The 26,499-nt window shown below is 45.2% G+C and overlaps 1 protein-coding gene across 2 annotated transcripts; it reads left to right on the top strand.

Annotated features, from left to right (window-relative positions):
* The first annotated feature begins 1,109 nt into the window (after positions 1–1,109).
* On the top strand, positions 1,110–26,499 carry LOC125460067 (lysosomal protective protein-like). 2 transcript variants are annotated; one of them, XM_059651570.1, is made up of 11 exons: positions 1,110–1,347; positions 6,442–6,553; positions 9,299–9,436; positions 11,735–11,893; positions 12,834–12,925; positions 19,282–19,366; positions 19,963–20,112; positions 20,607–20,737; positions 22,407–22,569; positions 23,611–23,700; positions 25,747–26,499. In XM_059651570.1, the coding sequence occupies exons 1-11, from the start codon at positions 1,193–1,195 to the stop codon at positions 25,828–25,830; spliced, it is 1,359 nt and encodes a 452-aa protein (XP_059507553.1). In that variant the 5' UTR covers positions 1,110–1,192; the 3' UTR covers positions 25,831–26,499. The 2 variants fall into 2 exon arrangements, with proteins under 2 accessions (XP_059507553.1, XP_059507552.1); XM_059651569.1 differs by having other exon boundaries at positions 1,111–1,347; positions 20,604–20,737.

The following is a 26,499-nucleotide window of genomic DNA, read 5'->3' as shown; positions in this document are numbered from 1 at the left end:
GTTTAGGCAAATACAATTTCCATGGGAAACTTAGGGGTCTCAGTGGTTAGCACTGCTGCCTCATAGCACCAGGGACCCTGGTTCAATCCCAGCCTAGGAACCTGTCTGTGTGGAGTTTGCACGTTTTCCCCGGTGTCTGCGTGGGTTTCCTCTGGCTAGTCCAGCTTGCTCCCACACTCCAAGGATGTGCAGGTTAGATGGATTGGCCATGCTAAATTATCCATGATGTGCAGGCTAGGTGGATTAGCCATAGGAATTACAGGGTTACAGGGATTGTGTGGGATGCTCATGGAAGGGGTGTGTGGACTTGATGGGCCAAATGGCTGCTTTCATGCTGTAGGGATTCTATACCTTTGGAACTCCAGCAGCAGTTGAAGGGAGCAATGCTTATTATCTACACAGTATTTAAGGTTTTAAAGGACACCGAGGTTGGCTGGCTCGCCGAGCTGGCTTGTTGTTCTGCAGACATTTTGTTACTGTGCTTGGTAACATCCTCAGTGCAGCCTCTGATGAAGCATCAATGAAGATGTCAATATCCACATGGGCAAGGAGAACCACAACTTCGACTGGGACAACACCAAGATCCTGGGACAGGCTAGGCAGAGACAAGCACAAGAATTCCTGGAAGCATGGCACTCCACGAAGCAGGCTGTTAATAAACACATTAAACTCAACTCCATATACATTCCACTACGGAGGAAACCCGCAAGTGAGGCAATCCATCGTAACAGACGCCAGAGTTTAAAAACCAGGTGGGAAAACACACCGTCGCTTCATCTGAGGATGTTACCCAGCACGGTAATGAAACATCTGCGGAACAACAAACCAGCTCGGCGAGCCGACCAACCTCAACACCCACAACCCGAGCTACAGATCTACTTCGAAACCTTATTTTAAAGGACAGTTTGGGGTCACTGGTTATTTAGTTAGTTTACCAAAGCTATTCAGCATAAATAACAAATTTCACCTGTTTACAACACCCTCTATATTTGTTTTAATACCTTGTGATTTCTTTCCTTATCATATGTTAATATTTTAATTCCTGCCTCCTTGCATTCATGCACCATTGACCATGTGATTCCTGGCCCAGTTATATAAGGAGCCACTAAACCAGGCAGCCACATTCCTTGGGGATTCTCTGTGCTGTGTTTGTCACATAGATTCCATCTCTCTGTCCCACTGCTCCACAGCCATGTGGTGGAGTTTGCTGTTACTTTGTGTGAGTAGCTGTCTGGCATATTACTCTCCAGATGAAATCCTCTCGTTACCGGGTCTGAACACCAGACTGAACTTCCAGCAGTGGTCTGGCTACTTGCAGGCATCTCCTGGCCAACATCTACACTACTGGTAAGTGAATGTGGCTTCACTGGTACTGGGATATTGTATAGTTATCCCAGCATGACAGACAAGGCACAGCTAGTCAATCCCACTCTCCTCAATTCTTTGTAAGTGAAAATCCCTGATCTGTTCTGAATTGGTCATTGTAATTGGGTCACACTGAACTGTGGACTTGCTGATGCAGTGGGGTTGGGGAGATTGTGATACAGAAGTCTGCTTTTAATCACTTCTCAATTAATTGATTGCCCGTGGTATATACATTCAGCAACAGTGAGACAAGAGCGAGCAAATATTAGACTCTCATGCAGCATTTCTTACAACTACCCTTTGAAGTGTGGCCACAGTTGTAAGATAGGAAACAGAGCAATTGGTTTGTACACAGCGACATCCCTCAAGCAGCAACATGATAATCTGTTTCTGTGAAATTGTTTGAGGGATAACTATTGATTGAGACACCAAGGGAAACTCCCTTCTCATCTTCAACAGGATGTTCCAGACCCACTGTGAAGCCTCTTCCTAGATGCCCTTTGGTTTATTTAACAGCTCATCTGATCAACTCTACTCTGACAGTATAGCATTCCCTGAACTGGAAGATTTTAGACAAAAGTCTGTTTACCTACTTGTCTCTCCATAGATGCTGTCAGATATACTAAATACTACTTAGATTTTCTAGCTTTATTTTGTGCTATTTATCGTCCCTAGACCTAGAAGTAATTGGGCTTAAATACAGTATCTTATGACCGAGAGGCAAGGGTGATAATGGGTGATACACAAAGTTTCTCAATTGCAACATGTACTAACAAGCTGCTTTCTTTGCCAGCCCTTATTGCGTTCAAATCAATCATTCACAACATTTACTGCCCATCCTTCATTGCTCTGGAAAAGACGGTGATGGGACACCCACTTACTTGAAGCATTTCAGTCCACATTGAAGTAAGGGAGGGAGTACTGGAATTTTGACCAGTCCTCAGCCAGGGGACCTCATAGCAACACCCACAAACCGTGTCCCTTGGAGCCTCAGAGGGGCTCGGAGGAGGCTTGATCCTCAGACCTGCAGCATGTAGACCTGCTGGTACACACCCCGGCTCTCAGGAATCAAACTCCCAGCTTTGAGCAAGTAGCCTATGGAATTCTTGGGAGGATGGAAGGCTAAAGGGAGTAAACTGTCACAAAAAGAGCTGGAGTGAAGCCTAAAGGTGGATTGATATCTAAAAATGCCAAATTCCCAGCTTCCAAACCAGTGCCAAATGTAAAGTGACAGTACCTAGTGAAAAGAGATAATGGGAACTGCAGATGCTGGAGAATCCAAGATAACAAAGTGTGGGGCTGGATGAACACAGCAGGCCAAGCAGCATCTCAGGAGCACAAAAGCTGATGTTTCGAGCCCTCTGATGAAGGGTCTAGGCCTGAAACGTCAGCTTTTGTGCTCCCGAGATGCTGCTTGGCCTGCTGTGTTCATCCAGCTTCACACTTTGTTATCGTAGCTAGTGAAAAGCTTGTTTTTAATGCAAAGGGTGGGGTGAAGGAGTAAGGACTAAACATCAATCAGCCTAGGAGAATGAATAGCTGCTAATGGGGATTATTAGTGGCTAACAATTGGTTGTGTATAATAGCAGACCTTGTGATAACAAGGCCTAGTGTATGGGGGTGGGAAAGCGTACAGAAGGAGCTCAAGCCCTGAAAATTGAGTTCAGAAGCCTGTAGACTTCTCAAGTAGAAAATGAGGTGCTGTTCTTCCAGCTTTCACTGAGCTTCGCTGAAACACTGCCGCAAGCCTGAGTCAGAGATGTTGCCAGGGGTCTGGGTGGTGTGTTGGAGTAGCAGGCCTGGATGTTCAGGGTCTTTTTTGCAGACAGAATGTTAGTATTCTGCAAAGTGATAACTGTGTCTATACTTTGTTTCTCCAATGTAGAGAAGACCACATTGTGAGCAGCGATGCAGTAGACTAGAGTGAGTGAAGTGCAGATGAAAGTGCTGCTTCACCTGGCGTCATAGAGGTGTGTGTGTGTGTGTGTGTGTGTGCGAGAACAAGGTAAAAACTAGAAGCAAAATTGATAAACTTTTCCAATTCTGGATGAGAGAGGGAAGCAACACTGATGATCTCATCGATGTACCAGAGAAAGAGTTGTGGGTGGGGGCTAGAGTTGGACTGGAACAAGGAATATTCTACATATCCCATAGAGACAGGCATAAGTGGAGCCCATGTGGGTACATATTACCACCATTTTGACCACAATATTATTTACTCCTTACTCCTGCCCCCCTCCCTCCCTTTCTTCTGCATTAAAAACAACTTTTTTCCTAGCTACCTAATTCTGTAGAAGGCTCACTGGACCCAAAACCCTGATTTCTCTCCACAGATGCTGCCAGACCTAATGGGTTTTACCAGAAATTTGTTTCTGTTTTGACTTCCAGCGTCCATAGTTCTTTCAGCTCTTTATTTGCCAAATGTAAATTGCCTTCACTTGGACATAACTGGAGCTGCTGACAGGGGGTCCCAATATTTGGGGAGTGCAGGGTCTTGTACATTGTGCCATGGAGGAGGCACTCCAGTTTTGCTGCAGTACATTAACACATCAAAGGAGACAGAAGTTACTTGTGATCATGTGGGATTAAACTGGGGACATGTCTTTTTTGGCTGAAATAGAGAAGATGGGCTGAATGACTTCGCTACGTGCCATACATTTCTGAGGTTTGGATAAATCTAAATGAAAGAATGGTAGAACATGTTTGTCTGTACATTTGGGTTGCTATGGACACCTTCCCTCCCACATCTGCATTGCAGCTCACTCTCTCTCTGTTCTGCAGATGTTTCACATGTTCAAGGGGTCAAAATGCCCTCAGTGGGACAGGAAAGGAAGGCAGGGAGCACTTTCTTCTCTTTGAGCTTTTTTTTACACTCCTGCACTGGTTCGTCCTTAAACATTCAGTACTTTCACAGAGATAGTAGGAAAAGCCAATGCTGGTGTCTGAGGTAACAAGGGATGTACTTTCTCAGAGATGTTGCTCTATTCTCAGTGCAGCACCAAGGGTAGACTATCCTCTCTGAGGTCAGAGATAATGGGAACTGCTCTCTGAGGTGCTGTCTTTTGGATGAGAGGTTAAATTAAATCCCATCGGCTTGGCCAGCTGGATGCAAACGATCCCAGGAAGAAAGAGGAACTGTCCCCCTGGCCAGTAGTTCCCTCAATCAATGTCACAAGAAGCATTTATCTGGTTATTCTAACTATGCATAGCTGGTGGCTGCAGTGTTTCCTACATAACAACACACTGTACTTCAACGTGTGTGAAAATCGAGACCAGTACTAAATAAATGCACTGTCTCGCTTTATATTCCCAACTCTCTACTTTTCACAATCAAAGCCCCTTCTCAAATGTTTAACGCATAATGAGTATTTGCTGCCACTCTTCCTCACTCACTATTCCTACCAATGGCACTTGCTGGTTACATTCACAAAAGGAACTGAGTTTTCACTGTGATCAGAGAAAATGGGAACTGCAGATGCTGGAGAATCCAAGATAACAAAGTGTGGAGCTGGATGAACACAGCAGGCCCAGCAGCATCTCAGGAGCACAAAAGCTGACGTTTCGGGCCTCGACCCTTCATCAGAAAAGGGGGATGGGGAGAGGATCTTGAAATAAATAGAGAGAGAGGGGGAGGCGGACTGAAGATGGATAGAGGAGAAGATAGGTGGAGAGGAGAGTATGGGTGGGGAGGTAACCAAATCCCGCCCCCTTGACCTGTCCGTCTTTCCTGGACTGACCTATCCCCTCCCTACCTCCCCACCTATACTCTCCCCTCCACCTATCTTCTTTTCTCTCCATCTTCAGTCCACCTCCCCCTCTCTCCCTATCTATTTCAGGATCCTCTCCCCCACCCCCTTTTCTGAAGAAGGGTCTAGGCCCGAAACGTCAGCTTTTGTGCTCCTAAGATGCTGCTTGGCCTGCTGTGTTCATCCAGCTCCACACTTTGTTATCTCGAGTTTTCACTGTGCTGCTGAAGGTGATGGAGGAGAGCACGCAGGCTGTACTGGAGCAGCCATTGTATTTGGTTAAAAATGGAAATACTGAGCCGAGGCAGTGGGATTATCTAAGAGCTGCCTCGTCTCTTTCCCAGAGAAGGAGAAACTGTCCCTGAATGGACTTGAACAACACTGGGCGCTGCTGGTTTTCTCTAGATCCCTCCTTTCAGTTGGCTGTAACAATTGGTCTCAGTGCCCCTGGGCTAGGGGCAGTGAAAAGTGTCCAGGCTTCCCACACCTAATCCTATAGGAACAAGAGGCCATTCAGCCCTTCCAGCCTTGCCACCATTCATCAGCTCAGGGCTGATTTGCATCTCGCCTTGATCTCACCTTTACCCCATTTCCTGGATGAATTTACCCAACAAAATTCTGCTGGTCTGAGTCCTGAAAGCTCCAATTCCCCACTGAAAGAATCCACTGCCTTGATGGATGGATTTGTGATTTCAACTAAGTGTCTGATCTAAAAGGATCTAACAATACTTTTAAGATTAAGCGTCCTTGGTCTAGATTTAATCCAGTAAAGGAAATAGATTCCCCATGTCTATCCCATTGAATCCTTTCATGTATCAAAGTTTCCAATGACATTTTTTTGTTTGGAAAATGCATCCATGGCTGAATAGAATCAATGTTTTCAAAAGACGAGAGCAAGAAATGATCTGGTGGGAGACTTGTCTTCAAGTGGGTTAGTCCAATCTGCTACCAAGAGTAGATTAGAGGTGACACTGTTCACACTGGTGCAAGGATCAAAAACTAGAGGACATTGATTGGAAATAATTGGCAAACAAACCAGGGGCAACATAAGAAATAATTTTACATCTCATGTGGTTACAGTCTAGATGTCTATAATTATGAACCAGATTCAATCGCACTTGGCAGAACGGAATAATGGGCTTAACATGAGAGGGGGCTGTGATTGCGGAGAGATCTGTAGGGCTGAGAGAAATAGGAAGGGGAGTAGAACTTTCTGTGATGTACCTGCAGACAGCTGGCAGGGTTACAAACAGCTGAATATCTTCTCTTTGTGCTGCAAGATCCTGAGTCCTCAATGGAGGATGTCAATTTTCCAATGTGTCTCCCATAGGTTTGTAACATCCCAGCGAAGCCCAGATACTGACCCTGTGGTCCTGTGGCTGAACGGTGGACCTGGATGCAGTTCCTTAGATGGATTCCTTGCTGAAAATGGACCTCTGCATGTAAGTATCTCCTTTACAAAAGGGTGATGATTGAGATTTACTGCAGCAGTGTTAACTGTCATTCAGTGAGATCATAGCTGGTCTGATTGTGGCTTTATCTTGAGTTTTCAGACTGATTTCCCCTAGCCCTGCTGCCAATAACTCTTAACTCCTATAAAAAATATATGTAACTAAACCCTGAACTTTAAAGACCCAAATTCCAGTACTTTCTGAGGAAGAGACTCCTATAGAGAAATGACTCCCAAAGAAAAAATGGAATCTCTAAAATTTCACTAAGATAACTTCTCATTCTTCTAAATTCCAATGGGTAATGGATCAACCCTTCTTCATAGTATCAAATTACAAAATGAGTTGTGTAGACCTTCTCTAACTGCTTACAAAGCAGTTTCTTTTAAAATAAAGAATTGTACACAGTATGCCGGAAGCGGTCTCACCAATGCTCTGTATAGCTGATGTAAAAACATCCCTAGTCTTACATTCCATTCCCCTTGCAACAAACAACATTTCACTTGCCATCCTCACCACTTGCTATAGCTGTGTGCTAACTTTGTGATTCATAATCAGTCATTCAGAGCCCTTTGTACCACTAAATTCTTCAAACTCCCTCCCTTTAATGAGTATACTGTTTTTGTACTCTTCCTGACAAGTGGACAAGTTCACATTTTTCCTGCATTATATTCTATCTGCCAAATTTTGTCCACTCTTCTAAACCTATCTATTTATATTTGTAAAATCATTACTTCCTCCTGACAATTTACTTTTCTACCTATCTTACCATCCACACCTATCTTGGCACCATCTGCAAATTATCATATACCATCCTGTCTGGCCTACATGTGACTCCAGACCCACAGCAATGTGGTCGACTCTTAGCTGCCCTCTGGGCAATTAGGGATGGGCAATAAATGCTGAGTAGCCAGCAACACCTGCATCCCATGAATGAATGAATAAAGAAACATAAAGTTAGCTGCATTACATTACGTCCATTATTGAGGATGAGGCTGTGGAGTAATTCAAAGTGTATGGTAAAATAGTGATCTGTCAGCATGGCATCATCAAGAACAGCTCACTTTAGACAAAGGACAGCTAGTGAACACGATCCATTTGGATTTCCACAAGGCGTCTGACAAGGTCCACACAGACTCTGCTAGTTAAGAGAAGACCCCATGGTGTTCGTGGCAAATAACTGGCATGGATAGAGGATTGGCCAACTGGCAGAAGGCAGAGAGTGAGGATAAGAGGTCTTTTTCAGGTTGGCAGCCACTGACTACTGGAATTACGCAGGAGTCATTGTTGGGAAACTGCTCACAATATAAATCAATGATCTGGAGGAAGGAAATGAGAGTACTGTGGTTAAGTTTGATGACTTAAAGATAGGTGTAGGGACACTGGTATTAAAGAAGTAAGAAGGCTGCAGAAGGACTTGAACAGGCAGGGAGAGTGGGCAAAGAAGGGGCAGATGGAATACAGTGTGGGAAAGTGTGAATTTATGCACTTTGGTAAATGTAATGTTAGTATACAAGTGGGCACGAAGACAAGAGCAAGAATGTACAATTGAAGCGGTATAAGGCTCTGGTCAGCTCACATTTGGAATATTGTGAGCAGTTTTGGGTTTTGTTTCCAAAGAAGTATGTGCTGTTCTTGGAGGGCATTCACAAGTGGTTACAAGAATCTTCCCAGGGAAGAAGGGCTTGTCATATGAGAAGCGGTTGAGGACTCCGGGTCTGTGTGGAGTTTAGAAGGATAAGAGGGATATCTCATTGAAACTTACAGAATACTGAGAGACCTGGATAGAGTGGATGTGGAGACGTTTCCACCAGTAGGAGACTGGAGAATCCAAGGGAACAACCCAACAGTGACGGCATGACCCTTTAGAACTGAGATGAGGAGGAATTTCTTCGGCCGGAGAATTGTGAATCTGTGTAACTCATTGCTGCAGAGGGCTGTGGAGGCCTGTAGATTCTTGATTAATAAGGGGATCAAAAGATATGGGGAGAAGGCAGGAGAATGGGGTTGAGAAACATATTAGTCTTGATTGGATGAAGGAGCAGACTTGATGAGGTGAACGGCCTAATTCTGTTCCTCTATCTTTTAGTCCCTTCATTAAATTCATCATATAGGTTGCAAATAGTTCAGCCTCGTGTTGATCCCTGCAGCAATGTATGCTCTCTCTCTATCAAATCAGTCAGCAGACTTATAGAATGGTAGGACTATGGTGACCTTACCTTTACTTGTACTACTTATGGTTTGCCAATGCAAAAATGACCCAATCTATCTCTACCCTCTACTTCCTGCTACCTTACCAATCCATTATCCATGCTAATATGCCTACACCATGAGCTTTTGGTTTGTGCATTAACCTTTGATGTGGCATCTCATCCAGTTCCTTTAGAAAGTCCAACTACATCCGTAGGTTCCCCTTTATCCATGTTGTTACTTCTTCAAAGAACTCCAACAAATTATTTAAAACAAGATTTCCTTTTGTCTAAAAACGAGACCATATGATTTTCTAATTAGCTGGCTATAATCTTGAACAAAGGTGAGGCATTTGCTGTTTTTAATCTACTTCCAGAATCTCAGGAATTTTGGAAAATCGTAACAAATGTCGGCTGTCTCTGCGCCCACTTCTTTTTAAGGATCAGGCAGTGGTAATTTAGAGACAGGGCGCAAGGGCGGTGTGGAATGTGGAGACTAGGATTGGTGATGGCGAGTTGGAGGTCACTGACTCTTGTGTGTTACTTCCAGGTGAATGATGATGGCAGTACACTCTACATCAATGAGTACAGCTGGAATAAAGTGGCCAATGTTCTGTACCTGGAGTCTCCGGCCGGAGTTGGCTTCTCCTACTCGGATGATCAAAACTACGCCACCAACGATAATGAGGTACTGAGGCCAGCTTGCTTCCTCTGTTTGGCCCTGCCAGATGGTGCCACCTGTTTACTGGGGGGCATTAAAGGGTGAACTAAATCAATAATAAACTCCTTCAGCCATGATGTGAGAGGTCCCATAATCGAGACACTGTGGGAGGGGATGTTACTGTGTTGAGCTCGCACTGGGTCAAAGAGTGTTTACAGTTGAGATGACATTGAATAAGCAACAGAGTTCAGCAATGTTCCAGGGACAACACCATGTTGGCGGAGACTGGAGCTGCGCATGCGGACGTTGTTGCATCAAAGTCCGCACTGCGTAAGTGTATAGGACTGGCTCAATGTTGACAAGATGGGTGGGGGGAGGTAACAACCCAGGGAGGGAAGAGAGATCAACCTGTAGAGAAGAGCAAGAAACCAATCCCAGAGGGAGGGGACCAAGGTGGCAGTGGGGCGTGGAGAGAGATCAAGCATTCTGTTCTTTTCAGCGCTCACTTCCCTTCCCCACCACTGCCCTCCAACCCTGTGCGGACTTTGTGAATGGTGCCTGTCCAAGGATCTGGTAGTGTGTGTGCATGTGCGTGTGCATGCAGTTGGCATGTGGTTTATACCAGTGTGCAGGCATTAAATAGAGTTATGCATGCACAAATGCATCATATTGGCCATTTGTTCATTGGACACATCAACTTTGAATCTTAAAAAAAACCTCAACCTCCAGCATCATCCTATTAACCTTGTGAACACAGCCGAGACCATCTCGCAAGCCAACCTTCCATTCATTGACTCCAACTATACTTCCCGTTGCCTCTGGAAGGCAGCCAACATAATCAATGACCACCACCAACCCACCATCCTGGTTATAACCACTTCCAACTTCTTCTGTAGGGCAGAAGATACAAGATACAAAAATACAAAATACAAGATACAAAATGAGTACCAACAGATTCAAGAACAGCTTCTTCCTCACTTTATTAGACTTCTGAATGGACCTATCAAATTTCAAATTTAATGTTGGCTTCGCTCTTTGTGCACCTTCCCTGCAGCCATTACATTGTATTCCTTGCTCTGTTCTGTTACCCTTATGAGCCTTGTATGGTATGATCTGCCTGTACTGCAGGCAAACCAAAACTTTTCACTGTACCTAGGTACATGTGACAATAATAAATCAAATCAAAAATCAAATTTAACAATGCATCATCCACCCTCTACCAAACCACAATCACACTAACAAAGATTGGAGCAAGTAGAAATGTATTTGTAGATCACAAAACACTGAACCCTTAAACATAGGGCTGTATATTTCCTGTGTCCAACCAGATGTGTCATGCAAGGTAGCTACTGTGTACCTTGTGCTAACTGGGACACATCTCTCTCTGCAAAGAGGTGATTTTCAAACTGCAGGATCCTCATTGCACTTGATTTGTTTGGAACCTGAAACACCAATTCTTGGTCTAGTATTCACACTGAGAAAAGGAGTGGCATTCCACTCTGTTAATCCAGATATCAGCTTGTGAATCAAGTTACCCAAATCAGAACTACACTGTGATAGCATGAGATTGGCCTAGTTACCCAGACTACTGAAATGTAAGCACACTTAAACAACTTCATCAAAAGGCAATAATGTGCACAAGGAATTCCTGCCTCCTGCCTGTGACTGCAGTCTGGTGACAGAACTAACTCTCTCCTGTTCATTAACTCTCATCATTATTTTGGCCCCTGATCTCTGCCTTCCTACTTTATGTTCACATCACTACTTTGGTAATAGTTAGAGGCCCCTCTGAAATGTGAGCAAATGAAATACATCAGATTCCTAGTACTTTATACACTGCTCCATGTCACTACTTAGATTCATTATCTAATCAAAGAACTTATATTTCACTAAAATCTTTCACTACCTCAGGTAATCTCAGTAGCTTTAGAGCCAAACAGGGATTTTTGAACTGTAGCCTGTTGTAGAAGTCAATTTGGGCAGAGTAAGATCCCAGATGTCCCACAGGCATTCCCAAGGTAGTCTTTAAAATATTGCCATGGATCTGTTACATCCGCTAGAGAAGTATTGGGGGCCATGGTTTGGTGTTTCACCTGAAGGGCATCTCCTGGAGCAGTGCAGAAATGTTAGCCTGGATTGCTCTCTGAAGTATCTCAAGTGGAGCTTGAACCCACACCTTCTGAATTGGAGGCAAAAGTACCCACTGAACCACAGCTGAAATCGGAATATCTTGGGAAGTGAATGAATTCCATCTCACTGTAGTTCCTTCATCTAAGGGAGCATAGCATTAACCCCGGTATCATTTTCTTCTTCCAACTTTGCCAGGTTGCAGAAAACAACTATCTGGCCCTGCAGGACTTCTTCAATAAGTTCCCCAGCTTCAAGAGCAACGATTTTTATATCTTTGGTGAAAGTTATGGGGGCGTTTATGCACCAACCCTAAGCCTGAAAGTTGCAGATGGACCAGCTCCGATTAACTTCAAGGTATTTGCAATTCTTTCTCCTATAGACTCGGATCTGCCTTTGTTGGTTCCCCAGCCTCGTGTTCCCCTACCTGTCATTGCTTAACCCTAACCCTGTCCCCATACTTTGAATGTGAGACTGAAGCCTTAGATAAAAGGGGTGTTAATGTGAGAGAATAAAAAGCCTGCATTTCATATTTTATCATGACATTCCAGAGAGCCTCTCAGCCACTGAGGTAGTAAGTAGAATTAGTATTGCAATGTAGCCAATTTCTGCACAGGCAGCTCTGAGAAACAGCAATGTAATAATGGCTGGAGAAACCTGATTGACTGATGCGAAAGAAAGATAACATTTGGAGGAACCAAATAGCAGTCTTCTCTGAAATAGTGTCATGGGACCTTTCCATCATTGTGGTGTGGCACGGCGGCTCAGTGGTTAGCACTGCTGCCTCACAGCGCAAGGGACCAGGGTTCAGTTCCACCCTCGGGCAACTTACTGTGTGGAGTTTGCACATTCTCCTTGTGTCTGCATGGGATTCCTCCCACAGTCCAACGATGTGTAGGAAAGGTGGGCCAGCCTTGGGAAATGCAGGTTTGCAGGGTTGGGGTGGGTCTGGGAGGGATGGTCTTTGGAGTGTCAGCGTGGACTTGATGGGCTAAATGGCCTGCTTTCACACTGTAGGGGTTACATGATCTGAGGGGCAGAGATTTAGTTTAACTTCTTATCCAAAAACATTATCTCTGCTCGTGAAGAACTCTCAGGATTTTGGTCTTGCCCTCAGTATGTGCAGCGGGAATCAAACTCATTATCTCCTGGCTTGAGGGTTGAGAATGATCCTCACTGGTGTAGGCTGCAGAGTTTCCAGTGAATACAAACACTTGTACATCCTGGAGTTGGGCGAGAGGGTGGAGTGTGGACAAGAGCCAAGCTTGTTTTGGTGAAACTATGTTGTGTGTTCCAGGGGTACGGAGTTGGGAACGGACTGAGCAGCACATTCTACAACGACCAGTCACTTGTCTATTTTGGATATTACCATGGACTCTTTGGAGACACGTGAGTATTATGCAAACTGAGCACATTTACTCACAGGGTGTGGTCAATCTAAAACTGGGACCCACTCTCGCCCAGTCTGAAATGTTGCACGGACCAGGGCTGACCTGTTCAATGTGGGATAACCTGTTCTCATTGAAGAAACTGGGTTTCCACTCCCAGCAGTAATATTAGTAAAACACTGAAGGTTCTGAGGGAGATTGACAAAGTAGCTGTTGTGAGAAGGATGTTTTCCCTGACAGTACTGTCCAGAATCAAAGGCACAGATTCAAAATAAGGTGTTCTCCAACTTAAGGCAGAGCTGAGGAAGAATCTCATCTTGAAAGAGGTCATTACACTTTGGAATTCTCTCCCTCAACAAGCAGTGGAGCCTGGTTCTGAATTAGACAGAGTTTTAATTTACAAGGGATGCAAAGCTTCTGGGGGCAGGCAGGAAAGTGAAGTTGTGGCTACAATCTGATCATTAGAGAATAGCAGGGCAGACTCAAATAACTTGGTCCTATTGCTTTTGTTTCTAGTGGCTGATACTGGTAACTAGGAAAGGCAAATGTCATTCTCTTGTTTGAAAATGACTAGCACCTAAGGCAAAATAGAGACAAGGATAGGGAGGTTCTTTTTCATTAGCCCCTTGGAATCTCTCTGAAGAAAACAGAAGGGATACCACGAGGAATATTATTTGTGTGTCATTTTGCCAACTGCTCTCTGAAGAACAAGGACCAAGGTGAGCAGTGCAGAATGCGGGGATAGTACCGGTGTATTTGCAGGTGATGTGAAGGTGTAAGTGACACAAGAAGTTTGGAGAAGTGAGAAAGCACATTTTCTCCAAAAGCACCACTTCATTCAAGGCTATCAGAGATAATGGGAACTGCAGATGCTGGAGATTCCAAGATAATAAAATGTGAGGCTGGATGAACACAGCAGGCCAAGCAGCATCTCAGGAGCACAAAAGCTGACGTTTCGGGCCTAGACCCTTCATCAGAGAGGGGGATGGGGGGAGGGAACTGGAATAAATAGGGAGAGAGGGGGAGGCGGACCGAAGATGGAGAGCAAAGAAGATAGGTGGAGAGGGTGTAGGTGGGGAGGTAGGGAGGGGATAGGTCAGTCCAGGGAAGACGGACAGGTCAAGGAGGTGGGATGAGGTTAGTAGGTAGCTGGGGGTGCGGCTGGGGGTGGGAGGAAGGGATGGGTGAGAGGAAGAACCGGTTAGGGAGGCAGAGACAGGTTGGACTGGTTTTGGGATGCAGTGGGTGGGGGGGAAGAGCTGGGCTGGTTGTGTGGTGCAGTGGGGGGAGGGGATGAACTGGGCTGGTTGAGGGATGCAGTGGGGGAAGGGGAGATTTTGAAACTGGTGAAGTCCACATTGATACCATATGGCTGCAGGGTTCCCAGGCGGAATATGAGTTGCTGTTCCTGCAACCTTCGGGTGGCATCATTGTGGCAGTGCAGGAGGCCCATGATGGACATGTCATCAAGAGAATGGGAGGGGGAGTGGAAATGGTTTGCGACTGGGAGGTGCAGTTGTTTGTTGCGAACTGAGCGGAGGTGTTCTGCAAAGCGGTCCCCAAGCCTCCGCTTGGTTTCCCCAATGTAGAGAAAGCCGCACCGGGTACAGTGGATGCAGTATACCACATTGGCAGATGTGCAGGTGAACCTCTGCTTAATGTGGAATGTCATCTTGGGGCCTGGGATGGGGGTGAGGGAGGAGGTGTGGGGACAAGTGTAGCATTTCCTGCGGTTGCAGGGGAAGGTGCCGGGTGTGGTGGGGTTGGAGGGCAGTGTGGAGCGAACAAGGGAGTCACGGAGAGAGTGGTCTCTCCGGAAAGCAGACAGGGGTGGGGATGGAAAAATGTCTTGGGTGGTGGGGTCGGATTGTAAATGGCGGAAGTGTCGGAGGATAATGCGTTGTATCCGGAGGTTGGTAGGGTGGTGTGTGAGAACGAGGGGGATCCTCTTGGGGCGGTTGTGGCGGGGGCGGGGTGTGAGGGATGTGTCGCGGGAAATGCGGGAGACGCGGTCAAGGGCGTTCTCAATCACCGTGGGGGGGAAGTTGCGGTCCTTAAAGAACTTGGACATCTGGGATGTGCGGGAGTGGAATGTCTTATCGTGGGAGCAGATGCGGCGGAGGCGGAGGAATTGGGAATAGGGGATGGAGTTTTTGCAGGAGGGTGGGTGGGAGGAGGTGTATTCTAGGTAGCTGTGGGAGTCGGTGGGCTTGAAATGGACATCAGTTACAAGCTGGTTGCCTGAGATGGAGACTGAGAGGTCCAGGAAGGTGAGGGATGTGCTGGAGATGGCCCAGGTGAACTGAAGGTTGGGGTGGAAGGTGTTGGTGAAGTGGATGAACTGTTCGAGCTCCTCTGGGGAGCAAGAGGCGGCGCCGATACAGTCATCAATGTACCGGAGGAAGAGGTGGGGTTTGGGGCCTGTGTAGGTGCGGAAGATGGACTGTTCCACGTAACCTACAAAGAGGCAGGCATAGCTGGGGCCCATGCGGGTGCCCATGGCCACCCCCTTAGTCTGTAGGAAGTGGGAGGAGTCAAAAGAGAAGTTGTTGAGTGTGAGGACGAGTTCCGCTAGGCGGATGAGAGTGTCGGTGGAGGGGGCCTGGTCGGGCCTGCGGGACAGGAAGAAGCGGAGGGCCTTGAGGCCATCTCCATGCGGAATGCAGGTGTACAGGGACTGGACGTCCATGGTGAATATGAGGTGTTGGGGGCCAGGGAATTGGAAGTCCTGGAGGAGGTGGAGGGCGTGGGTGGTGTCACGGACATAGGTGGGGAGTTCCTGGACCAAAGGGGAGAAAATGGAGTCCAGATAGGTGGAGATGAGTTCGGTGGGGCAGGAGCAGGCTGAGACGATGGGTCGACCAGGGCAGGCAGGTTTGTGGATTTTGGGAAGGAGATAGAAACGGGCTGTGCGGGGTTGGGGAACAATGAGGTTGGAGGCTGTGGGTGGGAGGTCCCCTGAGGTGATGAGGTCATGAATGGTGTTGGAGATGATGGTTTGGTGCTCGGGTGTGGGGTCATGATCGAGGAGGCGGTATTTCAAGCCCACCGACTCCCACAGCTACCTAGAATACACCTCCTCCCACCCACCCTCCTGCAAAAACTCCATCCCCTATTCCCAATTCCTCCGCCTCCGCCGCATCTGCTCCCACGATAAGACATTCCATTCCCGCACATCCCAGATGTCCAAGTTCTTTAAGGACCGCAACTTCCCCCCCACGGTGATTGAGAACGCCCTTGACCGCGTCTCCCGCATTTCCCGCGACACATCCCTCACACCCCGCCCCCGCCACAACCGCCCCAAGAGGATCCCCCTCGTTCTCACACACCACCCTACCAACCTCCGGATACAACGCATTATCCTCCGACACTTCCGCCATTTACAATCCGACCCCACCACCCAAGACATTTTTCCATCCCCACCCCTGTCTGCTTTCCGGAGAGACCACTCTCTCCGTGACTCCCTTGTTCGCTCCACACTGCCCTCCAACCCCACCACACCCGGCACCTTCCCCTGCAACCGCAGGAAATGCTACACTTGTCCCCACACCTCCTCCCTCACCCCCATCCCAGGCCCCAAGATGACATTCCACATTAAGCAGAGGTTCACCTGCACATCTGCCAATGTGGTATACTGCATCCACTGTACCCGGTGCGGCTTTCTCTACATTGGGGAAACCAAGCGGAGGCTTGGGGACCGCTTTGCAGAACACCTCCGCTCAGTTCGCAACAAACAACTGCACCTCCCAGTCGCAAACCATTTCCACTCCCCCTCCCATTCTCTTGATGACATGTCCATCATGGGCCTCCTGCACTGCCACAATGATGCCACCCGAAGGTTGCAGGAACAGCAACTCATATTCCGCCTGGGAACCCTGCAGCCATATGGTATCAATGTGGACTTCACCAGTTTCAAAATCTCCCCTTCCCCCACTGCATCCCTCAACCAGCCCAGTTCATCCCCTCCCCCCACTGCACCACACAACCAGCCCAGCTCTTCCCCCCCACCCACTGCATCCCAAAACCAGTCCAACCTGTCTCTGCCTCCCTAACCGGTTCTTCCTCTCACCCATCCCTTCCTCCCACCCCCAGCCGCACCCCCAGCTACCTACTAACCTCATCCCACCTCCTTGACCTGTCCGTCTTCCCTGGACTGACCTATCCCCTCCCTACCTCCCCACCTACACCCTCTCCACCTATCTTCTTTGCTCTCCATCTTCGGTCCGCCTCCCCCTCTCTCCCTATTTATTCCAGTTCCCTCCCCCCATCCCCCTCTCTGATGAAGGGTCTAGGCCCGAAACGTCAGCTTTTGTGCTCCTGAGATGCTGCTTGGCCTGCTGTGTTCATCCAGCCTCACATTTTATTAACTTCATTCAAGGCTTCTGTCCTCGATACAGCACCTTGCATTGAAAAGATATGCAAAACAAATCAAATAGACAGAGGCAAAAAAAACTAAGAGAGAAGCAGGAGCAAAGACAAAATAAGTGTATGAGATATTCTTTGACTTATCCTGTTCATTGTCACAAACGTTACATTTATGCGTTCTAGGTTCTGATTTCTAATAGAACCCATACTTTTATACACTGCTGCATGACTTCTACTGGCAAGAAGGTGTAATTACAACTTAAGTGACGCATTTACAAGGACACCTTACATTCCAAACCCAGACATGAGTTCATCATGGGAAAAACTGACAAGAAGTTACATGTATTTCCTATCTGCAAAATGTATCTATAGACTATAAAAATCTAACTGTAGACAGAGCTTCAACAAGTGACATTTTTATAACAAATTCTCAGTACATCTTTGACTGAATCAGCAAACCACAGGCACCAAAGCAAACAAACAGCTTTTGGTCGGTTTTTTTTTGGACAAACTCAGCAGGTCTGGCAGCACCGGTGGACAGAGAAGCAGAATTACCGTTTTGGGTCCAGTGACCCTTCTTGAAAAGAGTAGCTGGACTCAAAGCATTAATTCTGCTTTCTCTCCACAAATGCTGCCAGACCTGCTGAGTTTCTCCAGCAGTTCTTTGTTTTAGTGTCCGAGGCATCTTATTTTTTTTAGAAGCTGCGGCTTTGGGTGACATCTTCAGAGCCCAGAATAAGCCCATCAGTGACCCTTGAGATAAACTGACCGAGGGGTTTCTCAGCTCCCTACACCAGGTCTTCGGCCTGTTTGTTTCCATGTTCCTTTGTGATTTGTGAGAATCCCTGACATTAATGCCCAATCCTGGTACCCTGAGAAGGTGGTGAGCTGGTGATGGTTTGGCACAACCAATGCCTAACTTATTTTCTCATATTCACAAAGATTGAACATTTTTAAAGATAACATTTCACACTTTTAAAAGGTAATTCAACAGTTATATATGACAAAAAACAAAAAACGGAAGTTGCCGGAAAAGCTGAGCAGGTCTGGCAGCATCTGTGAAGAAAAATATCAGAGTTAACCTTTCAGGTCTGGTGACCCTTCCTCAGAACTCTGTTCGACGTGGGATAACCTGTTCTCCTTGAAGAAATTGGATTTCCATTCCCAGCAGCAATAGTAGTAAAACACTTAAGGTTTTGAGGGAGATTGACAAAGCAGCTGTTGTGAGAAGGATGTTTTCCCTGATGGAGTTCTGAGGGAGGGTCACCGGACCCCAAAACATTAACTCTGACTTCTTCTTCACAGATGCTGCCAGACCTGCTGAGCTTTTCCAGAAACTTCTATTTTTGTTCCTGATTTATAGCATCCACAGTTCCTTTTGGTTTTTTTTAAATCAACTGTAAAATGATGTATTTTCATAATACAGAGCGATGGAATCCTGCTCATTGAGAAGAATGTGGAGTGCGGGGACAATTTAAATACAGCAGATCCATTTACCTCATTGATTTCTATTGGAATATATGGAACCTGCAACATTGCACTAAACACAGAATTGTATCAATAATAAAAACTGATACAAACTGAGTTCGGTGTTGATTGACACTAACAGGGTCACAAATTGAGGAATGAGATTGTTGACTGTTACCTGAGATAAACATAGAACATAGAACATTACAGCACAGTACAGGCCCTTCGGCCCTCAATGTTGTGCCGACCTGTCATACCGATCTGAAGCCCATCTAACCTACACTATTCCATGTACATCCATATACTTGTCCAATGATGACTTAACTCTACCTAAAGTTGGCGAATCTATAAGGAACTCAATTTGTGAATGCAGGAGATTGAACTTGACATAAGGAGGCTGAGGCAGAAGGATAGTGTGGAAAGGGAGGCAGTATCTCCTCTTGCTGGTGTCTGGCTCTCAACACACAAAGATGTGACTTTAACAATGTTATTCCCTCTCTCTGTCGCTTTCTTCTCCAATTTTAGATTATGGAGCAACCTGAACACATACTGCTGCGAAGGTGGATCCTGCAATTTTGTCAGCAACAACAACTATTACTGCCAAGTATTTGTAAGTTCCCCTCCCTCACTTACTGAACTCCAGCTCACTACACATTTGACCACTGATTCTGCATACTTGGATATAAGAAACATAGACACACATTTATATAGCACCTTTCACAACCTTGGGACATCACTAAACACCTCATACTCAATTAAGTTCTTTTGAAAACCAGCGTAAATGAGAGAGCCAAATTGCACACAGCAGGATGCCACAAACACCAATGTCATATGTCAGACGGATTATTTGCAATGATACCAATTCGTGAGGACACTAACCTCTGATGCAGTTTGAACGGCAGCAAGACATCATTCCTGTTTCTTACATTCTCATCGGAGGGTTGGCAGGTCTCCGTTTAAGATCACAGTCAACAGAACCTCCTTAACTTTGCACTTTCTGCCTCTATGTATTTAGCCCAGTATCCCATAGGGTTTCAAATGGGCTTATCAACTTAACCTTCCATCTTCATAGATTTATGTGATTGTTAGCCTACAATCCTTAGGAAAGATGCAAATTCCTGGAGGAAGGGAGAAAGAGGTGAGATATAAAGTTGGATATTTAGGTGACCTGAGGAAATAGCCATTAACAAGTTATTTTCTTTCTAGGTTGAGCAAGTCTTCCAGATCATCTACAATAGTGGACTTAATTTGTACTCACTGTACTTGAACTGTGCTGGAGGAATACCAGGAAGTCATTCACGCTTCCACACAGATCTCAAGAACCTCTTCCAACATTATCATTTTGAAATACCAAAGGTACTGACCATCTATTTCCATCCTGTACAGAATTCTAATGGATCTGACCTCTTTCCTCTCACTGTCACTGTACAGAATCCCAATGAACCCAATCTCTTCCCTTTCACTGTCACTGTATGGAATCCCAGTGGACCTAACCTCTTCCCCCTCATGCTCACTATACAGAATCCCAATTAACCTACCTCTTCCTGCTGTCACTGTGTAGAATTCCATTGGTCCCAACCTCTTCTCACTGTACAGAATTCCAGTATACCCAAGCACTTCCCTTTAACTCCAGTTTGACAGAATTCCAATGGCCCATTTTCCTTCAGTGTATTGATTTCCTGATCTCATTGTAATTAGTACTAATTAAGTTGAATGTCCAGTTCATTGTATAAATTTTTTTTTGCCCATCTTCCCGTGACCTGCTGGGTTTAATTGTTTTTGAAAGTACGTGCATCTCATGGGGTATCTGTATTCTCTGTTACTCACACTTTCCTTTACTCTTGTAGCAGAACGCAGCTACATTAAAGAACATAGCACCTCCGTGTATCAATGATACCGCTCAGTGGACCTGGCTCAATCGTGCTGATGTAAGACAGGCTCTGCACATCCCAAGCTTTGTCCAACCTTGGGAACTCTGCAGGTAAGAGAATATGTTGGTAAACAGACAATATTGCATCTATAAGATTGGATGGCTTGGTTTAACATCTCATCCAAAAAGACAATACTCCTGACAGTGTGGCAGTCTCTCAACACTACACAGGAGTGTCAGCTGAGATAAACCGGTGTCTTGACAAATCGGCTTCACCTCAACTGTGGGCAAATGTTCCTGTTAATGGATTGAAAAACCAGTTTGCACCGACCCACTTACTGCCCCCTTCAAATGGGATTGAGCAGAAATTGAATATCTGGTAGATGTAAATTGTGCAATCAAGCCATTCATTCTCATGGACAGAGGTGAAAATTCATCTGTTTCCCAAAGTCCCCCATAAGTAAGATTTGTCAAATACTGAAGGACTGGGAGAGACTTTCAATGGACACAGCAAGCTGAAATGTTCTTAAAAAGATGCACAACATAAAAGCTTTTTGGCTTGCACTCGTCACAACTGGGATGCAAGAAATTAAACTTAGAAAGGGAGCACCAATTTATATGACATAACAGGGTACTGACTGGTTGAATCATGATTGACAGAGAGATGCAGCACGAATTGGTACCTGTCAATCTGAGTTAAACTCATACAACATAGGAGTTAGTAGATGGATTCTTGGCTGAAAATTCCACTTGATGTTGATAGGTAAGAGGCAATATTTTAAAGAGGGAAAATGAGGATTAATGGGTATAAGCTCAATGGAAAGGTACCAAAGGGTATGGAGAAACAGAAACCCAACGGGAATTCAAATACATAATTGTCCAAGTGGCCATGTAAAGATAGATAAAATAATCATAAAGAAGTCAACAGATTTTAGAAATAAAGGTGAAGAGATAGTGATTGATTTATTCAAAGCATTGGGTGGGCCACATTGTGCAAATTCATGCTATGATTAAATGCACATGATGGGCACAAGATAGTGTATGATATAGATTCACCAGGATTCTGAAAGAGTCAGGAGACAGGAGTTATGAAAAAATCAAGATCATAGAATCCCTGCAGTGTGGGAACAGGCCCTTCGACCCAACAAGTCCACACTGATCCACTGAGCATTCCATCCAGACCCATTCCCTTATAAACCCACCTAATCTACTCATCCCTAAACACTACGGGCAATTTAGCATGGCTAATCCACCTAGCCTACACGTCTTTGGACAGTGGGAGGAAACTGGAGCACACAGAGGAAACCCATGCAGACACGGGGAGAATGTGCAAACTCCACACAGACAGTCACCTGAGTCTGGAATTGAACCTGGATTCCTGGCACTGTAAGGCAGCAGTGCTAACCACTGAGCCACTGCGCCAGCCCTGGATGCTGGAACTATTTCTGTTGGATTGTGTTGGAAACCTCCAGTGGTCTATTTTTCACTACTTTGACCTAAGCCTGATCAAGTTAATGTATTATAATATTCCAACTATTTCAACTTGGCCATTCAGCACCTAGAGCCTGTTTTGTGATTCAATAAAATAATTGCTGATTTACATTCCATTCAATTTTGTCCCTTGGCATTTGACACTTTTCTCCCCTTGTCTATCAAACATTTTAAAATTCGAACACCTCAATTTGATCACCCTTCACTGTTCTAAACTTAAGAGCTGAACCTGCGACTAACTTTGATGTATTGATTGTAACCAGAGCTAACCCATCTTCTGCCCTTACAGTTCTGTGGTTGGTGAAAACTATCAACGCATCTACAACACCATGCACACTTTCTACCTGCAGCTGCTCGGTAAGGGTCTCCGAGTACTGGTCTATAATGGGGACACAGACATGGCCTGTAACTTCCTGGGAGAGAACTGGTTTGTGAAATCGCTGAATCAGCAGGTACGTAGGCTACTATTTGATAGCTGAGCTGAGATGTATCTCAAAGCCAAGATGCGTAGATTTTCAGGCCTCCATGATTCTGTGAACCTTTCCAGTTTTAATATTGTTACTGTAAGGCAGCAGATCAAGCTGTGGTTAACTGGTTGGGGGTGGTGGGCTAAGTAGGTGGGGGATTCCTTACCAGATCACGGACCATTGCTGGAAAGCATGTGGTTGGATGCTGGGTTGGCGAGGGTGAAGGGTTGACTGAGGCTTCATTATTTCTTTCTTGATGTTGGTGTTGCTAGCTGGGCCAGCATTTATTGCCCATCCCTAGTTGCCCCTGAGAAGGTGGTGGTGAGCTACCTTCTCGAACTGCTGTAGTCCATCTGCTGTGGACAGACCCGCAATACTGGGATTTTGACTCCAGGGTGGTGAGTGGCTTGGAAAAGAAGTTGCGGGGGTGGCGTTCCTATGTATCTGCTGCCCTCATCTTTCTAGATGGAAGCAATCATGGGTTTGGAAGGTGCTGTCTTAGGATCTTGGGTGAATTTCTGCAGTCCATCTTGTAACAGTACACACTGCTGCAACTTAGTGTCGATGGTGGAGGGAATAGATATTGAAAGTGAGTGATTTTATCCTGGATTCTGTTCAGCTAATCACCAAATGAACGATGGTTGTCTTCAGAAAGATGCTATGCCTGTGAAGCTGAACCCAAGAGAGAGTCAGCACCTTTGGATGGAGTGATGGGGAACAGTGGGGTACATCCCTTTCATGTAAAGATTGAACATTTTGCATCTTGCTCTGCTGCGATCACAGATGCTGAATGCTTGGCAATGGTCTAGCACTCCTACTTAACCTGCTGAACTGCTGGGCACAGGGGCCTAATAATGTGTTTGTGAGCAAGGTTCATAGCCATCACTAGCCTGGGGAGAAAAATCCATGAGCCTTTGCAATCAGAGGAGGAGCACTGCCTCTCAACTCCAGTAAGAACTGAGCTATAGATGTGTCACTCCCAATGACTGACTGATTTCATGAGCGTCCAACCTGTTTTCCCCACAGCAAACCCTAACCTATCAACCATGGATTTACAATGACCAGATCGCAGGGTTCTACGAACAGTACGGGAACCTCACCTTCCTGACTGTCAAGGTAACAAACTGCTTTGTATCAATTTTCATTTAGAATTGACAGGATCATGAGTAATTGTGGAATTTGCATCTACATTGAGTCTAATGGGTGTCATATGAGATAGGCTGCAGTCTGATCACAAACCACTGAATACTGCGGTTACATGTATCTGAGAAAGAATTGTATTTGTATAGCACTGTGTCCAACCTTAGCATGTCTCAGTAAAGTCCTTTCAAAGGGCGGTCTTTATTCCAATGTAAGAAACTCAACCACTAGGATACACTCAGCAAGTCCCAAAAACTGTAAACATGATGGCCAGATCCCTGTTTTGGTGACACCAGATGATATTCGATTCACCAAACCCCTACCCTGCACTGACCTGTGATAACCCACCATCTTACAGTGATACATGATACACGATACACTGCCTTCAACTCCAAAGGACTCCCTGTGATATCCCACTTCTACCTCATCTGGATTGACCAGATAATTGGCTTACATCCTTCACTCCAACCCTGAAACTCTACCAACGTTCAGTGAGATCATGTCTGATCTGCAACTCCATATCCGTCTTCCTCCATACCCCTGAATATTTCTTCATTAATGATAACTGCAGTTATAACACAAGTGAAGATAAGCACTCGTTATAGTGCATATATCTGCCAGGCTGATTTAATCCAACATTATTGAAATGATGCAGCTCTTCCTTGATGCTCTGTCCCTAAAAAGGTGGCAGCTGTGAGAAGTAACACTACAGCAGCTGAGACCGTCCATGACATTCCAAATAAAACAAACCACACATTTTGAAACAAAACTCAACTTTCCCACCTCTCAAAGGTCTGAATCTGTCACTTAGTGAATACCTCAACACTTCTTCCTTGGGCCAGTCTGAATACCTAGTTTTGTTGAAATCCATCATTAATTTTTTTAAGATATATTGTTTACAAATAAAACAGATCAGCATTCTCTTTTCCAAGTTTGGTGCAGATGTGATTAGCAGTAGTCCTAGCTAACAACTGCCTCTCAAGGAAGAGTTTCAAACATAACGACCATCACAGCTTAAGTCAGTAAACTTAAGGCAACAAACGGAGGATACATTAGGAGATAAATGGAAGGCCACAATGTTTATTGATAAGGATATTTCGTGCAAGTACTAAAATCAACGGCAAATGGATTGTGACAACAGGGGAAAAAATTGTAATGAAATGTGCTGATTAGGGCATGCTGCATGACTCTATAAATCACCAATTTGACTTCATAGCAAAGATCTTGGTGAAGTTTATAAACATTGTGTCTCCATCACGTGCCTGTAAATAAGAGCTATAATTGCTGAACTTCACAAGACTTGAAGCAGCTAATTAGACTACAATAACCAATTCTTTATCCGCGACCCAATTCCCTCCCCACATCTCATACTCAGTCTTGATAACCCACTTATTCCACTCTGTCTCTTTTAATTCCTTACTCTGACTTGTTGAAAATTTGTCACTAATTGCAAATCCCTGGTTGACCTGAGATGTTGCTCGTGAACATTTCTTCTTGATCTTCAGGGATCTTTACCATCTGTAGATTTGTACTTCTAAAATCTCTAGGGGTTCACTGGCTCTCAGTCTTTTGTGACTTTGTTCCCACTCTCCAAGCTCGGGTGCTGATGTCCTGTTCATCATCCTTCACTCAGAACTCTCAATAAAAAGGCAGTTTGGTTGCAATGCAGCAATTTAAGTCTCTCAACAAATAGGAAGGACCAAACCGATTGGAAATCCAGACAAGGCAGTGACAGCTACAATCAGATTTGTGTTTGAATGTTGGGTAGCTGGTCGGCATGACAACATTGTCAATGTTTGTTTTTGACCTTGTTGTAATGTCACAATGCTCAGGCAAGGCATCATGGGATGGTTGTGACATCACCAATCCACTGCCTAACAACCAGATATCCTTGATACTGGTTATTATGGGCTGTTTGCACTACAGAGAGGGCAGTGGGATTAAGATGGAATTGGGGGGTTTGGAGTTGGAGTCACTGGGGTGATGTTGATGGCCATTGATCCTATATCCCTTCTTTCTCAGGGAGTTGGACACATGGTACCACAGTGGGCACCAGCAAGAGCTTTGAAGATGTTTGAATCTTACCTCACCAACTCTCAATACTGATGAGACTGCTGCCTTGCCTGGAGTACCTTCTCTCTACTACCGTGTTGCTTTGTCATCTAGTTGTTAAACTTTTTAACCTCTTCTCTCATGCACAAAATGGGATTTTTATTGTGGCACAGAGACCAAAGCCACCAGCACCAAAGTGAGCCAATTGAAACTAAACTGAAACTATCTTGAGGGGAAAGAAGGACTTGATTAGAACAAACATCAACACTAGTTAAAGAAGAGTTGTTTTTAATATTTCAGAGAGTTGTCTGGGTTTGCTTTTGTTCTGGACACGTAAGTGAACAAACTCGATCAAGCAACAGCTCCAGTTTGCAGGACAGTCTGATTGGTTCACAGTTATATAAATGGAGGTGTTAGTGAGCATGGCCTACAGATTGCTCTCTGCTGACAGGGGCACTCAGAGTTCCTGAAGCTATTAAACTAACCCTGCTCTGTGTTCCCAGGACTATCTAATACTGCTAAATGTCCATGTTTCGAGGGGAAATTCCCTCACCAGTTTCTCCATTTTGCCTGAGTGCTGTTGCTATTTTGAGGTAAAAATCCCATTTTGGAATGAAGTGTTTGTAATTTCAGGATTGCTAACATCCAATGACCCCAGGGGAGCTTTTTAAACAAAGGTCTGAGACCACTGAATAAATTCAATAACCTTTTCTCATTCAGAAA

Source organism: Stegostoma tigrinum, chromosome 16 (genome assembly GCF_030684315.1).
Source record: "Stegostoma tigrinum isolate sSteTig4 chromosome 16, sSteTig4.hap1, whole genome shotgun sequence".
In the NCBI taxonomy this organism is placed as follows: Eukaryota; Metazoa; Chordata; class Chondrichthyes; order Orectolobiformes; family Stegostomatidae; genus Stegostoma; species Stegostoma tigrinum.
The sequence above is the reverse complement of the archived record's forward strand: the minus strand, read 5'-3'. Positions and strand labels throughout refer to the sequence as shown.